The sequence below is a fragment of the Thamnophis sirtalis genome, unplaced genomic scaffold, assembly GCF_051295495.1.
Source record: "Thamnophis sirtalis isolate CommonGarterSnake01/CBP01778 unplaced genomic scaffold, rThaSir2_p1.2 scaffold_8, whole genome shotgun sequence".
NCBI lineage: Eukaryota > Metazoa > Chordata > Lepidosauria > Squamata > Natricidae > Thamnophis > Thamnophis sirtalis.
In genome coordinates, this window is record NW_028261388.1 from 49,301,849 (window position 1) to 49,319,695 (window position 17,847).

Below are 17,847 nucleotides of genomic sequence, written 5' to 3' on the forward strand. Positions count from 1 at the left end.
GTTTCTAACAGCAAACTGGAAGGATGGAATGGATAACTATCCAACTATACCCTCCCAAAAATGCCTCTTTGCCATTTTGAAGCCTAGTAAAAATATCAAACAAAATTCATGTAGGTGCTGACTTTTTATACAGGTTATATTTCCCTATCAATTGTTCCTGTTCCTAGCTTTAAAAATGTAAAATACATTATTTATTTATTTATTTAAAAACAAATCATTATTTTTATAAACTGCAGAAAATAAAAAATAAAACAAATAATATTATGCGAACAGCTTTTAAATATGATGCCTAATCCAGTTATCTTTCTTTTATTCAGTCTAGTGAAAGCCTGAGGACGTTAACATATTTTATTGAAATTGTTATGGAAGAAAAATAAAATTGGATTAACTAATTCTGAAGTCACCAGTTGCAGCTGTGCACAAAATTATGTATATATAATTTCTTTTGGCGGTATTAAGAAAATGTCAGCATGAAGCTTTGCATTGGGTGTAGGATGTAAAATGAATTCTAACTTTCACTTGTAGTTCAAGGCATTAAGTACATCATCAATTGTTGTCTCAAATTGCTAATACATCTTGTATGTTCTAATTCTGCTGTTTTAAAATTCTATCTTCTAAAAATATTTCTAATTCTATTTTTTAAAATTAATTTCAGTTACTCATTTATTCTCCATAGTGGAGCCTATTAATCAGTTACAATCATGACAACCTTATGTAAAATGAAATGTAAAGGCAATTTGGAGTTATGAGTAGAAGGTTCCTGATTTTATATCATTTGAATATGCAATCAGTAGAAAAATGTATATGCCAAAGATATATTTGTTATTAGTATACTTTTATTTTCTATTTCTCGATACATTTTTCTATAAACAGAATTCCAAATTCATATAAAGGGCTAGAAATGAAGGACCTTTAGAAAACAGCTTCCACAAGAAGGATGAGGCTATTAAATAAACTAAGAAACTTGGTGACAGAAAAATCCTTGAATAAAAGTATCATAAACAAAAGCTGCCTTGTTTGGTTTTGTAGCTACACCATAGAAATATAAGCACAAATATTTTAACTATGAAGATAATTAAAAATAACATTTAGAAATAAGAATGAAAAGAGTGTGAATGCTTCTAGTTGGGCCTCACTGAATACCTTTCTCATCTAATGAAAACTGTAAAATGATCAAAACTGTATCCATTATTGAAAGGAAAGAAAACACTAGATACACCAGTTTTATTTTTTGGCCAGTATTTGCATATCCCCAAACCCACTCAGAAACATGGCAAGTGAAGCTTTTAATGAATACTTTTCATGCCCGTGCCATGAAAAAATGTCTATTTGGAAAATTCCTATCTTTGCCAGGACACACTTTGTAAGAAGCAATTTAGATGTCCAAAATGTTCTGCAAATTGGCATGGCAACCTTTTGAGATTATTATTCATTTTAGACTTCTTCAATGTGGAATCAAGCACTTGTTAGCAAAGGTTCCAGGTAACCGATTTTTATCCATCTTTCTCACAGTGGGAAAACAGAATAGTTTTCAGTCTTGTCTCATTACCCAGGGGGGGAAATCTGGCAATGATGATCAGATGGTTATTAGTCATTCCAAAGTTGTTGATTTACAAATAGTCAAATCTGATTCACAGTACAGTGAGCATAGTTCATAAGCATTTATTGCTGCAAATGGTAGTTTTCAAGAGCATTGTATCAGATTTGCATGAAAATCAAGGCATTAATTCACTACATGCCTTGCTTTTGACACATAATGCTAAACAGAATATTGGTCTGAGATATTTTGCTACAACTGTTCTTTCATTGCCTTACATGAAATATGCAGTTTGGTCTGCCAAAAAATAACAGCTTGATAGTACCTGTGCTTTTTACAATCACTTCAGTGCTATTAAAATTATTTATCCATATTTATTCAGTAGCTTTCAAACTTTTAATCTTTGAAAATCTGTCCATAGCAATACATTTTCAAGATGGACTTTGCATTGCTGGAGATTTTGTTAAAAGTTCTACAGACAGTTTATCAGGATAAAAAATCTGCCTGATCTCTTTCTTTTTTTCTCCCTCTCTCTCTCTCCCTCTCTTCCTCCCTCTTTCTCTCTCTCTCCATCTCCCTCCCTCCCTCCCCCCCTCTCTCTCTTAAGGGGAACATGGGGTATGTAGGGAGAAGCAATGAAAAAAAGTGCCAAAGCTAGACAGAGACAGATTATACAAACATCTTCCACCTGGACTGGCATGATATATTTGTTCTTTTCTGTTATGAGAGGCAAGAATAGTTAGACCAAATATGAAAGATCACAAGATCACAATGTGCCTTATTACCATGGGATATCTCTCAGGCCTTGGGTTAGAAATATCTGTCATCCATCCAGAGCAGAGTTCTCCAACGTTTCCTGCTTTGCAGGCCAGTGTGGGATTGAGAGGGGATGGTTCTGCACCAACAGCTGGCAAGCACATCTGTGCACACGGAGCTCCATTTGCACATGTGGCATGTATGTGTGCCCGCCACTCTTATAAATGGTGTGTGCATGCATGCGCTTGCCGACTGCTTGTGCAAATGAGGATGTGTGCATGTGGGCGGGTGCACGCTCACCGGCTGTTTACACGGCCTGGTTGCAATCCCAGGTTAGGGACTCCTGATCCAGAGAATCTAAGGGTTCGTTGGAATATAATTTGAAAACCACCAAATTAACTGTTAAACTGAAAAACTAGCCAATACAAAGAAGGGAACCCAGAAAAGGGTACAAAGAAATCAACTGAACCTTCAGTTGTCTGCCTTCTTGTACCTGGCAGGAAATGAAAGCTGAACTAGTTACTGTCACTGATCCAGCAGGTCTCTTTCCTTTCTTTCTGCATAGACTGCAGCCACTCCAATAGCTTCCCAAATTCTTTCCCTTCCATTATTTGCTTTTACAATATTCAGCTTGGTAGATTCAGATTATTAGAGGGTAGAGATGCAGAAAATGTAACTAGATTATCATTTTTGAACCAAGAATAATTTACATGCCCAGAGGTATCACTCAGAGGAATGCATGTGTTTTGCTATTACACAAGTAGGGCCTTTAAACTCACCGTGCAATGACAAAGAGCACACAGCTGACTCCCAGGCAGGCTAGCAGCACATACATCCAAATATCAGCAGAAAGAGGATTTAGAAACGAGAAAACCCCAGGATTTGTGCCATTAGGCTTCCGGTACAAAATACTGATTCCCAGCGTCATGAATGGCTTTGAAAAGTCTATTACTTTTTCTCTTACGTAGGTAATAGTGAGGGGAGCAACTGCCAGGTCAGCTTTCTGGGAATACAAATTGAAGAATTATCTACTCATTTCCACTGTAGAAACAAATAAACATATTTTTATTGTGTCAGTTACTTTCTCAAGCACCAGTATAGGTCAATAAATTTCAAACAAAAATGTTTTTCTCATTAAAGGTTGTTGAGAAAGGAACAGAAATGTGCAACATTATTGTATACATGTCTATTCAGCAGTAAGTTCCATTGTATTAGGGAATCTTACTTTCAGAAAAACAGTCAGAAGACACACTTATCTTCTTTTTATTTATTCAAAAACATATAGCGCAAGAATGCTTTGTAAATAATGTATTTTTATGATTACTGTAAATGATTTAATGCTTCATCCTTTTAGGTGGCTCTTGAGCTGCTATGATGAAGTGCCCTTGGTAAACAATGAGTATTCAGAATCCATTAAGTGTAATAGGAAAAGTGAAACTCTGAGAGATTCCAAAAGTGATGTTTTTCAAGAGAAATCTTCTTATAGAAATATAAATTTAAAGTGTAATTTACTTAGATTTGATTCTACAGTTTTTCATGCCTCCTAGTCCATATATTAGTTGGCTGTTTCGTCTGTGTTCTAACAGTACATAATGTTCATGTTGTACAGAATGAGCCAATGCAAAACATTATGCTCAGTGAGTGAGTATAGCCTCTCCTTCCCAAATGTTAACTCAACTATAAGGATCACAGTCAAAATTGATGGATGATAGGAGTCGTGGTCTATCAAGATATGAAGGACAATGTTTTGATCATCTCTGATCTAGAGAAACAAGGAATATAAACCTTTAATGTGAATAAAATTAGAAGAAAAGTGGCCATCAGCCTTTTCTTCCTTCTATATCTGTAGTTAAGGGGTGCAGAATGTTCAGAATTCTTAAATACCTGCTTTACTAATTATCACATGATAATTTGGCTCATAGTAAGGGAATTAAGATTGTAGACTTTCTGTGAAAAAATCTCTCCATTCTAATTTTGTTCTTGCATCAAATGTACTTAATCTATAGAGGAAAAAGAAGTATGGAGGTCTAGTAGTTTATATGTTTCTGTTAGTGATCAATGCAAGCTGAAAAGAATGACCAAGATGACAATTCAATCTTACATGATCTATGAGTTCTTTAACCATTCCATTCCATTCTCCTTTGTCATTCTGGGCTCCGTATTTTCCATCAGATACTAGTTTTACTTCATAGATGAAGCCTAAAATATTTGATAACTCCTTCAATAAATCCAGGCAGTAACCTTCAAATCTATCATTACCATAGAGAGGTTTGTCAGATTTCTTGTACATGACATAGGGATCTTCCTATATAAAAATACATAAGACATTTGTAAAGCTATTTTTGAAAACAGAAAAAGATTAGTCATATGCTAAAATGTACAGATGCTTAGCTTAATTTCAACATTTTATCTCAATCAATTATGTAAAACAGTAAAACAAATCTAGCTTGATTTGTTTTCTGAGATCATCACATAGCTAAATCTGATTAAGATAGTAAAAAGGAAACCAGTGTGCAAGGATTCACTGCTCAATATATTCGTTCACACATTAAAAACAAACAACTGAAAAACTTAGGATGTACTAAATCATACAGTTGCTAAATAAGAGGAAAACTCCATACTCAAAACCACCTTGAGGTTTCCTGCCTAGTTGTACAGTGTATGGAGCAGGTAATTAAATAGGAAACACGGAGATAATATTTTCTAAGATTAATATTATTATTGTGATATTAGCATGTACTGCTGCCCAAGATGCAGCAGCATGTGGTCATTCACTCACATTAAGGTGCAACCATATCACCCTGGTAAATAACATGGAAAATCCTACATTAATTTGTCAGTTCTTCCAGTGATAAGAAAATAATAGTAATTAAGAATTGCTGATCTTTCATGAAAGATCTAAACTTGCTCTTTTAGATAGATTCATCTTGACAATGCAGTAGATTATATGTTTTTAGGACCAAGATACCATTGAGTCATTTCACGCAATGTTTAAAACATTTTAATAAATGTTATTAAATAAAATAGTTAAATTCTAAAATAGCCAAAGTCTAACGAAAGCATACTATATAGGAAAATCTTTCAAGAATTAGGTAATTTATGAGTTATTGACCATCTTAACATTCTTTGTTGGTTTTTAAAGGGACATAGCAACCAGTGATATTCCTGGGCATCAGACTGTCAACCTCAATTTTATATATAGTGTATACCCACTATTGTTCAGAGGTAGAATATAGACACATCTATTTCTTTTCATTTTCTTCTCAAGATTGGTTTCTCAAACGTGGCTTTTAAATAAAACACAAACACATTTCATCATATACTCAAACACTCCTATGTTATAATGCATTTGCTTTAAACAAATAAGTGAACTTGGCTAAAATTGTTTGGAAACATAATGAAGTTAGGAAGAAAAATAGGAACAGTTGCTTCAGAAATATGGGGTTTATAAAATATAGAAGAATTTCATCTGTGACAAGATTTAGATGATTACCTCAGAGTATATGTGCTGTTAAATTGTATGTGTGACATCTACAAGGGTTTACCCCCTCGGATCTATCTCTGCTCACTTTATTATCAGTTACCTACTTTATCATTTATCATCTGCTGCTTTACTATTTACCATCATTGCAGCCCCTCCGGACCTTGCTCCCTGCTCACTTAATCATTAGGAGGAGTAAGACTGTGGCCAACTGGCAGGGAGCGATAGAGGATGGCGGCTGCAGGGACAAGGACTGAGCCCCGAAAATATCAGCATTTTTCCTTCCATTTGCAAGAGCGGTGCAAGTCAACCTCAAACTCTGGTCTCCTACATTGGGGCCTTTATACATCTTTGGGAAAGAGACTTTGGAACATACAGCCCGCTAACCTCCACCAGTGGGGTAGGACTACATGGTTACCGTTTACGAACTTTGGAGCTTTACATTTAATCTTGTTCATATACAGCCACCTTATATACTACGTACTTTTGACTTGGTGGCTAAAGACATTTCCCCAGGACATAAGAAGAAGGGAGAGGAGCAGACCATCGCTTCCTCCACTGTTTTCCATATTATTATATATTATAGCTGCGCAATTTTAAATAGTATGCTGAGTGTATGGGAGTTGGCTGGATTTGAATGAATGGCCCACTTTTAGTAATTGCTACCCTTGTATTTTATATGTTTTAAATTCTTACGTGGGAATTGTTAGTGTGGATAAATGAGAATGTTTGACTCGGAGGACCTGCTGGGGAAGGCGGGGGGTACCGGGGTGGTTGGGGGGACCATGGACATGGGAGTGGGTCGGAGCATAGCGGTCGTGACAGGGAGAGGCAGATATGGCGGGGACCTTAGGGCTGGCCATTACCGGGGAAGGAGGGTTCGCTACATTACAGAGATCCCTCCTTCCGGCCCTAGGAGTCCCACTCCAAGACCAGATGGCGCGAGCAGTCAGGACCCTGGTCTCAGGCTGTTGTCGCTAAATGCCAGGTCTGTTGTTCACAAAGCTCCCCTCGTCCGGGACTTAATTGCTGACGAGAGGGCAGACCTGGCATGTATTACTGAAACCTGGCTGGGCACAGAAGGAGGAGTCCCCCTTGTAGAGATGTGCCCAGAGGGATTTCAGGTGCTTCATCAGCCGAGAGCCCAGGGAAGGGGTGGCGGTGTGGCTATTGTAATCCGGGAGTCTCTGTTACCTCGTAGGGTCCCTGCTCCGGAGCTTGTCGGGTGTGAGTCTCTGCTGATAAAGTTGGACCTCAAGGGTCAAGTGGGCTTGCTGCTAACGTACCTGCCTCCCAACTGCGTTGCAGCATCCCTCCCTTCGCTCCTCGAGTCAGTAGCCGAGCTGGCGGTTGAGTTCCCCAGGCTTATAGTTCTGGGGGATTTCAACTTGCCATCGCTCGGTGAACGCTCTGATGGGGCGCAGGAGTTCATGGCTTCCATGACAGCCATGGGCTTGACCCAAGTAATTCGGGGCCCAACCCACGCAGCGGGTCACATGCTCGACCTCGTATTCCTCTCGGAGCAGTGGATGTGTGATCTTGGTCTGAAGGGTAATGAGATCATACCCCTGTCGTGGTCAGACCATTGCCTACTGAGGCTTGACTTCCGGAGGCCATACCCCCACCGTAGGGAGGAGGAACCGACCAGGTGGTTCCGCCCCAGGCGACTTATGGACCCTTTGAGGTTCCAGACGGAGCTTGGGGTTATTCCTGATACTCTCGCCCACAGTTCGGCGGAGACTCTGGCTGCCGCCTGGTACTCGGCGGCGTCGGAGTCTCTCGACCGGATTGCGCCGCTACGGCCCCTCCGGGTCAGTGGATCCCGGAGAGCTCCCTGGTTTACCGAGGAACTCCGGGAGAAGAAACGCCGGAGGAGATGCCTAGAGCACCAGTGGAGGTCCGATAGGTCCGAGGCGAACCGAGCACTCTTAACTACCTGCACCAAGGACTATGTCCGAGCATTAAGAACCGCAAAAAGATCATATATTTCTGCCTTGGTTGCGTCCGCCGAGTCGCGCCCAGCCGCCCTGTTTAGGATAACCCGCTCCCTCCTCAATAGGAGGGATGCGGGAGACCCCTTGCAGGGTAGGGCTGAGGATTATGCTCAATTCTTGGCGGACAAAGTAGCTCGGTTTCGATCGGACTTGGACTCCACCGCAGTAGGTCCAGCTGAGTCACAGGAGGATCACTTGTTACATCAGCTCTGGGTTGAGTTCCAGGAAGTTGCCTCTGGGGATGTGGACAAGGCCATTCGAGCTGTAAGTGCCTCCACTTGTATTTTGGACCCGTGTCCCTCCTGGCTGGTGGCTAACAGCGGGGAGGTGACACATGGCTGGATCCAGGCGGTTGTCACCGCCTCCCTTTGGGAGGGGTACTTCCCCGCCGTACTTAAAACGGCGGTGGTGAGACCCCTCCTGAAGAAACCATCGTTAGATCCAGCCATCTTAAACAACTTTCGTCCTGTCTCCAACCTTCCCTTTATCGGGAAGGTTGTTGAGAAGGTGGTGGCCTTTCAGCTTCAACGGGCCTTGGAGGAAGCTAGCTATCTTGACCCCTTCCAGTCCGGCTTCAGACCTGGTTACAGCACAGAAACCGCTTTGGTCGCATTGACCGATGATCTCTGGAGGGCCAGAGATGGAGGCTATGCGTCCATCCTGGTTCTCCTTGACCTCTCAGCGGCTTTCGATACCATCGACCATGGTATCCTTCTGCGACGACTACGGGAGGTGGGAGTGGGAGGCACTGTTCTGCGGTGGTTCTCCTCCTACCTCTCGGACAGGTCGCAGTCGGTGTTGGTCGGGGGGCAGAGATCGTCCCTGAGGCCCCTAACATGTGGGGTACCTCAGGGTTCGGTCCTATCCCCCCTACTATTTAACATATACATGAAACCGCTGGGCGAGATCATTCGGAGGCACGGGATAAAATACCATCAATATGCGGACGATACGCAATTGTATCTGTCCGCCCCGTGCCAACTCAATGAAGCGGTGGACGTGATGAACCAGGGTTTGGAGGCCGTTAAGAACTGGATGAGTGCTAACAAACTGGTACTCAACCCGGATAAGACCGAGTGGCTGTTGTGTTTCCCCCCCAATAATTTGGCTAATACACCAACGCTTAGGCTGGGGGGTCAAATTTTATACCCCTCAGATAGGGTCCGCAACTTAGGAGTCCTCCTGGACCCACAGCTGACTTTTGATCACCAGCTGTCAGCTGTGACCAGGGGGGCATTTGCCCAGGTTCGCCTGGTCCGCCAGTTGCGGCCCTACCTAGACCGGGGGGCTCTCACAACAGTCACTCGAGCCCTTGTGATCTCTAGACTGGAATACTGCAATGGGCTCTACATGGGGTTGCCCTTGAGGTGCATCCGGCGACTACAGCTAGTCCAAAATGCAGCCGCGCGAGTGATAGTGGGCGCACCGCGGTTCGCCCACGTTACACCTGTCCTCCGCGAGCTGCACTGGCTACCTGTTGGCCTCCGGGTGCGCTTCAGGATACTGATGACCATCTTTAAAGCACTCCATGGTAGTGGATCTGGGTACTTGAGAGACCGCCTTCTGCCGATTACCTCCCTAAATCGACCAATCAGATCGCACAGACTGGGCCTCCTCCGAATCCCATCTGCCAGTCAATGTCGACTGGCGACCACACGGAGGAGAGCCTTTTCTGTTGCTGCCCCGACCCTGTGGAACGAGCTCCCCATGGAGATCCGTACCCTCACCACTATCCAGACCTTCCGCGCAGCCCTCAAGATCTGGCTCTCCCAGCAGGCCTGGGGATAGGCTTCCAATTACCCGCCCGAGTGTTTGATTGCTGAATGAAAGTTGTGTTTTATTATTTTTTCTTTGTGCACATATTGTTTTGTTTTTGACCTTGCACCCCCCTCCCCTGTGGTTGTAAGCCGCCCTGAGTCCCCTTAGGGAAAAGGGCGGCATATAAATCCCAATAAACCTCAAACCTCAAACCTTATGCTTACACTATTTAAATCCCCAATTCTTGTGATGCTAGTACTACAGTACATTGTAATGAGAGCATCTGTAATACAAGTTTGTGATTAATAAAAAAATGTCTTTTAAAAAAATACATATAGGCTGTCAGCAAAGCAAATATTACCTGTAAGAAAAGCAAAGAAAACTAACCAGAAAATATGGCAGAACTTACCAAAATAGTGGTGACTATGAGTGTCCGATTTGCTAGTGAATCTGTTATATTGGTAGACCGGTCTTTATTGCTGTTAGTCATATTAAGGCCACGGTTTGAATTCCAAATTCCAATCTATATAGAAGAAATTGGATATATGACTGCTAACCAGTAACGTTAGGAAAATGTCTTTATACAAATGAATGTGTATTATGGATCTGTTGTGGAAATTTTATTTATGATTCACATCACTGTAGCAGACTAAAACAGCAGCCATAACAGATACTAAAGGCATGGACCAGACATATTTGAAACTACCAATCTACAAGATGATGGATTATCAACACAATTAGTTACATGAAATACACTGCTGAAATGGGATTGATTATAAGGGAGTGATGTTAGTTGCATATTAGTTACCAGAACTACTTTATCTTAGAATACATGAATTTTACATGTTGCTTTTGTCTTTTTAATGAATCTTTTGAAAATGGAAAACGAAAACCTGATTTTCAAAAAACACACTAAGAGTATGCTAACAAAGCCCTACATGGTATTGGACCTGGCTACCTGAGAGACCGCCTCCTGCCATTTACCTCCCAACGACCAATAAGATCACACAGGTTGGGCCTCCTCCGGGTGCCATCGACCGGACAATACCAGCTGGCAGCCCCCCGAGGGAGGGCCTTCTCTGTAGCTGCGCCAGCCTTATGGAACGAGCTACCCGCAGAGATCCGGACCCTTACCACTTTCCCGGCCTTTCGTAAAGTGACCAAGACCTGGCTGTTCCGGCAGGCCTGGGGCTGTTGATTAAAATCTAGCCCCACATGATTGAATGGATGGTTTTATTTTAAATAATTGTACTTTTAATATTCTATGTTTTTGCTTTTGTTGTGAGCCACCCAGAGTCCCTAGGGAGTGGGTGGCATACAAATCTTATTAAAGTTGCAAAGTTGCAAAGTAACAGGCATAATCACTAATCATTTTCTTCTCTTTGAAAGCAGTGATTCCTTGACTATTCTAATGATGGAATTAATAAAATGATCACTGATCAATGACACTTGGGAAATTGAAGCTGAGTGGGAAAACTGAAGCTGAATAAAAAAAAGAGCGGTGATTTCCCAACCTGAGGGTCTTGACTAATATTTACAGAACATTATAAATGATTTGGTCCTGAAGAATTTCAATGGAACATGACACTAGTTGTGTGAATTGAAATTACAAAATGGGAATGGCATAGTTATAAAATCAACCTTGCATAATTTCATCTTCAAGTTTAATGGTATTGGAGTTTAATGGAATTGTAACAGAGGAACTACAGTATACTATAGTTGGCAATTATTAGTCAGTTATTCTTTTTGCAGTGTAAACACCAGCTTCAGGGAGGATCGAGTAGCATTAGGGGGAAAAGTGATTATTCTCGGCTCTTCTTGGTTATAGTAGATAAGGGAAATCCACTCCAGGCACTATTTACATTGGCAGGGGAGGCTCTATTAAGGTTATTTACTAATACAAATAACAGGACTGGAGGTCTTTTTGTTCAGATGAAAGGAATAATTTTCCATGACTTATATTTGCTTTGAAGATTAATACCATGATTTCATTAATGCCATATTTCAGTGAGTGGGTGAATTTTTAAAGATCTGACTCAGATATAAACAGGTTGAATAACCATTTGTCACCTAGCAAATAGGGAAACTACATAAGAAAGGGCAATTAATCTGTCAACATTATTTCTAGGTTTTAAGAGTCAGAAGAGAAACTGGAGCAAGGCCTAAAGAGAGAAATAAGAAAAAACAAATGTTTTCAAAAACTTACAGTGAAAAATGACATTTATCCAATTTATGATTAACCATTAGAGCAGATCCCTCAAGGATCAGCCTATAGCCACAGCCAGAGCAGATCAATGAAATCACTTTTGGGAGGCAAAACTACAAATGCTAAAATTAGACAATAGAGATATTTCTTCCATAAACACACTGAGCACCCACTTAATCAGGTTTATAGTTTATATGTTTATACTTCATGCCTATAAGATCTTTATTGAGATAACTAGTGATAGACAGACTCATTTCTAAGCTTCCAGAAAATCATATGTAAGTCTGTTAAATAAGACACATCTAAATCTACATTTTGTTGAACAAGTAGCATAGGACACTAGTAGATCTTAAAGAATATAATTATTTATTGTTTTCACCAGGAAAAGGACATAATGACTCTCTTGACTGATCACAATAAAAGTTCAGTAAAAAACAAATCAAATAACACCACGATTAGAAACAATCAGATTATACAATGTATATATAGCAGAAAATATAGTTGTCAACAAATTATTAGGATAAAAGAGACAGTGCAAGTGCAAAAAAAAATTACAATAGAATTAGAATTTTTTTTAAGGAAGTGGATAGAAAGGACTATGCAAGGGTCCTCCAGCATAGTGAATATAATTAAGAAAAAAATATTATTTCAGAATGATGGGAAAAGTATATGAGAGATTAGCATGGTGGTATGTCAAACAGTGGAATTGAAATGAATTCTGCAAATGTTAATATCAAAACCAAATGATGAAAATAATGATAAATATTGTGAGAAAGTTAAAATAATTTAAGGATGCATATGTTGACAGTGTAACTGGAGACATGTTAAAATATGTAACTGGAGAGGTGTTAAAATATTTTTGCTTAAGGAGAGGATTGTTCAGCATGTATCTCAAGTCTGTAGCTGTGCTTGATGACTAGAAGTATACTGTTATTGTTCCCCCACATGAAGCAAAAATGTCACAAGGTTGAATACATACACCATAGACAGATTTATTTATTTTATTTATATGCCTGCTAATGAAGAAGCAGAGTTTGGGCAGTTTATAGAATTTGCAGAATAAAACAGACTGCAAAATCGGAATGAAGGTTATTAAAATAATGAATAAAATAAAAGCTAGAATTATATAAAGTAGGGGCTAAATATAAAGATTTTTTTTCTGCTTCTGGAAAGCTATGAGAGTGGGAGCCATATGAAATATGGAGGAAAAACTACTCCAAAGAGAAGCTGTTACAGAGAATGCTCAATTATTATCATTTTCCCTTAGATGAAGATGATTGTTTAGGTATACCAGGAGAAAAAAAAAATCTTGCTTGATGTACTAATTGCCATCTGATGATCAGTCTCAATGTGAGGTTGACCTTGTTCACTTTTCACTCCCAGTAGCATCCATCATTGTTTTACAAAGTTTAGGAAAAATACACAAGATGGTGAACATACCAATAGTCCTTTCTCATCCTATTTTCCCAACAACAGCAATCCTGTGAGGTAAATTGGGCTGAGAAAGAATGACTGGCCCAAAGCCACCTAGTTAGCCATCATGCCTAGTGGGACTACAACTCAGTTTTACTGGATCTTTCACCTTGTTCACACTTTAATTTATTACAAATAGATTTGACAGTGAATCCAGTAATCTAATTCCCAGGTTGAAGCTGGGAGGCCAGAAGTAAGATTGGAATCAGATTTTGAATATATTTTCCCCTGAAGCAGCTTGAAAAATTAATCGGTTTGGCAAAATTCTGATTGAAAGAAGTACAAGCTGAATGGTACTTTTTGCTTTTCCAACAAACGATAGATAATTAAATTAGTTTGATTTAGAGAAAGTATATGATAAGTAGAATAAAATAATAGATTTTTTCACGAAAATGAAGGATTATTGCTAAATGGCTTAAGAGTAGTATATGATGGAAGTATAACATGAATGAATTTGCATTTTTAGAAAATAATTAAACATTGAGTAGTTAGAGAGAGAGAAAAACAAGGATTATTTAATGTATTTATGGATCAATGTACAAAGAATGTTTGTGGTGATGATGTTAGCAGGAAATGTGAATGTGTGTGTATATTTGAACACACACACAAGTTATACATAAACTGGAACAAGTAGATAAATGTTTATTAATGATGAGGATGTGGATATTCTTTTAGGAAAATAACAAGTAACATGTAGTTTGATGACACGAGTGAATGTGTGTCAAAGTAAGTAAAAATCAAGATATATAATTGTGTGCTCTGTCTTTGTTCCTGGAAGTGATACTTAGCTATGTCACAAGAAACAAAAAAATAATGTGAATGTGGTGGCAATGAGTGAGTTTTGAAGCATGCACATGTCATCTAGGGTCAAAAATGAATAGATGATGAATGGAAATAAATTATGTAAATATAAAAATGACTGACCAATGTGAAAAAAAGTCAATGGGATGGTTTAGGTATGAATATGTGAAGAATATGTGAATGAACTCAGAAACAAAAGAGAAGACTAAAAAAGTTCTGCCTTGACAGCGATGATGGGATTCTGAGAAAGAGAAGGAGGAAAAGTTTAAATAACAAAAAGCAGTGCATAAAGGAATGCATGCTCAGGGAGGAGGCAAAGATGGTTTTGCAAGGTTAACAAGTTATGTAGAGATGTTTTTCCCCCTGAATTCCCCCCCCCCCCGGAAATATAGTTTAACATGGTGTTAGGCTATATTTTGTCTTTGCATTTAATTTATGTTGTTTTCTAGTTTTTACTTCTGTACTTTGTATGATACTGCTTTTGCCCCATATGTGTTGAAGGTATGGATACATTTTTAGATTTTCCAGGATTCGGTATAGTACCTTGATGAGGTCTTTTGAGATGATAACCTCACAGACCCCATCTATAAATTGGCTCTCAAAAGTAGTTTATACCCTGTTGGTTGGTATTTTCTCAAATATCGAAATCTGATGGCAAACTCAAAGCAGAACTACTACACTTATTTTCTATTCCTACAAATCAAGAATAACAGTGTCATTGCTTCAGATAATTATTACATGCATTTATAAAGAAATTAATTCAACAGCATTGATTCTAAAACTAAGAATTTTATTATATCGTGAAGTAGGGTTATTTTTTTTTCCAGAGAAGTATACCATTATACAAGAACCAGGGAGAGAAAAACCTCTACATGTTAATGGAAACCAAGTTCCATATATTCTATCCAAGATGGCCAGGAAAGGGAGAATTAAAATGATAGTCCATTTATAAATGATAAATTAATGCTTGTCCTCTTTCTCTTGCCAGTAAAGTCATAAAAATAAGAAGAGGCTGCATACTAACCTTGACCAATCATCTAATTTCTCTGGTGTTGATCAGCACAACAAATTTCAGATCTATGCTTCCCAGCTACTTGAGATGTACTGATTTAACCAAGATTACTGGTTATTGAGGATGCTGGGCAACTTATTTCCTCTTTTTCTCCATCCCTGGAAGCTAGACTTCTATTTTCCTCTATTTTACCCAATGGCACATGTATTAGTTTCCCTTTTCTCTCTTGATCTCTTTCTTAAGTCTGATTTGCTGTTCCACTGGCTCCAATCCTAGGGATACCCTTGCAGTGTTAAAGCCACAATCTTCTGGCTGTAAAGATTCTATGCTTTCACAAGTTGCCACCTTATATTTTAAAATATTTTAAAATGTGTTTGAATTATAGATAATGAGAAATTATAAAAACACCAGTATAAAAATAAAAGCTAAAACCAACCAGGACAGTCACAAACAGTACAAGATAAAATATAAAACTACAATACATTAATATTAGTGGGGTGACAGTGTGTGTTAGTTTTACAGCAGTGAAAGATTAGAATTGTGTTTGAAGGAATAACATCACGGATCACATCACTAGGGGGAATTCAGGCTTATTGCAGTTTAGTGACAATTCACAATGTTATTATGTGAGAGATACTTCCCAACACATGACCTGAATAAGTACCAAATTAAATTAATTTAAAATAAATTCCCTTTACATATATTATTACATGTCAGATTGTAGATGATAGTTATTACTGATAATAAAAATATTAAGAGCATGCAAATTGGTTCTGATTCTGAATTTGAGACCTTGACTCAAGAAACCAGACTTATTTGGCTTCATTAATGAATTCAAATGATCTGAATCATTTACCAAACTGAATCTTTGCATTCAGCTTTAAATAAACTTTCGTTCCTTATTATTAATTAGCTTCACAGTTATAAAAAAATTAATAATTAGATATTTTATTAGGAATATAGCTCAAACTAGATATACTGAGCCAATAGGTGCATTATAAAAAAGCTGTTTCCTGATTAATTTATTTGTGGTTCAAAATATGTGATACAAGAGATTTAAAAAACAGGAAGTGATTCTATTTAATGACACCAAAATATTTTTTCAATATGCAAGGGAATTTGTTATGGATTCATTACTTTTCATTCCAGTCATTCAATATGTCTCTTATGTGGACAGAAGTGTTCTTTAATTAAAAATAATGTACATTTATATTATAACTGATATTGGTTTTTATACATGTGTGTGCCCATATATATTATATGAGTCCATATTAAGCAAAAATATTATTCAATATCATCCACATTAATGTTTCATTGATCAAAACATTTTTTGTAGCTGCATCCAGTGCTCACTAGAACAAAAAGGTGGATTATAAATCAAATTAAAGGAATCTGATTCAATCATTATAAGGTGCAAATTGATGGTAAAACAATAACTTATAATGCATTTAACACCCTTTCCATTAAATCTTTTACTAACCATTACATATCCTTGAAAGAGAGGGATCTTTATTCATTCATAAAAGAACAATAAGAATTTAATTTTGATTTTTGGCAGTACAGTTAATACTTTGGTTGGCTATGATTTGGATTAAACCAGGTTGATAACGTCATTGTGTTCTAAATTGTAATTATAATGTATTCATCCCAGTCTATTGTGTAGCAAGACTTCCTATATGCTCAAAAATCTGTTTTGCACAGAAAAACACATTCTAATATATTGTCGCGAAACTGCAATTTAATACCATTTTTCAAAATCCCAAGGAATAGTTTGAGACTTGAAGTAACAGTTCCTTACACAGCTTGTCTAGATACAAACCTTCTTCCAAACTTTATATAAATGATTAGAAACTTCACCAGCCACCTTAATTTATAAAAGAACAAGAAAGAACACATAACAATGCTTCATTACAAATAAAATACAAAACTATTATAACTGTATACTTAGATTTTCATTATAATTCTCTAATAGCATTAAGATTTACTGAGTTAATTATTGCTGGATTATTAGATTTAATAATTATTAAATAATAATAGTAGTACTGATCTTTCATCTATCTCTTATTGATTTTATTTCAATTTCTCATATTTCTTCACATGCATTTTCTATAGGCCCTTATTTTCAGAAAACATCACAAAATACATTTTGCTTGTAATTAATATATGGATCTGTACTAGATCTGAGCATTTTTTTTTCTTCTGTTCTGTTCTTGTAATATATAAATAAGTACTACAGTACAATTATATATGGAGACAGGAATAACTTGGACAATCCTTTTCACTTTAATAGTTATATAATTTCTGTTGTAAACTAGAAATTTCTATATGTGCTTCCAACCAATTTGTATGTATCACAAAGTAAAGCTTTATGAGATGTATAACGTTTGAATATTGCATATATACAGTACTATGCATGCAAAAAGTTTCTACCCTTGTTTGTCACTTTTCCAAACTAGGGAAAGAAGGGGATAAACAAGTAATGTTGGATCCATAATGCTGAACTGGGTTCAAACTGGACTATATGGTGACTACTAATTTCTAAACCAGATCTAATCTTATGGGATTCTAAAGTCCATCTTGATAGAATAATATAATCTTATAGTTTTGCTTATATATTGACATCTTATTGAAGAAGTCAGCAAAATATGAAGTTCAACAAATAGCATGATGTCACCTCATGCAAATACAGTGCTTGTGAAAGATATATAAGAGGGTTTAAGAAAAATCTCTGCCCACTCACTCTGAACACACAGATATACATGCAATGATTTACCACAGTAATTTGGTAGAATAAAATATTTGTGTCTTTTGCCCTGAATACATATCTTT

The 17,847-nt window shown here is 37.8% G+C and overlaps 1 protein-coding gene across 7 annotated transcripts in view; it reads right to left on the bottom strand.

Annotated features, from left to right (window-relative positions):
• The window catches only part of GRIK1 (glutamate ionotropic receptor kainate type subunit 1), a 151,887-nt gene that overhangs the window by 22,418 nt on the left and 111,622 nt on the right, over positions 1-17,847 (bottom strand). For 5 of the 7 annotated variants that reach the window (XM_087721580.1, XM_087721579.1, XM_087721574.1 and 2 more), the window contains 4 exons: positions 16,838-16,882; positions 9,936-10,049; positions 4,395-4,598; positions 3,073-3,296 (listed from right to left, as the gene is read on the bottom strand). In XM_087721580.1, coding sequence (XP_087577706.1) covers positions 3,073-3,296; positions 4,395-4,598; positions 9,936-10,049; positions 16,838-16,882 — 587 coding nt within the window. The remainder of the gene's footprint in view (positions 1-3,072; positions 3,297-4,394; positions 4,599-9,935; positions 10,050-16,837; positions 16,883-17,847) is intronic. The other 2 variants (XM_087721576.1, XM_087721577.1) reach the window with 1 other exon arrangement.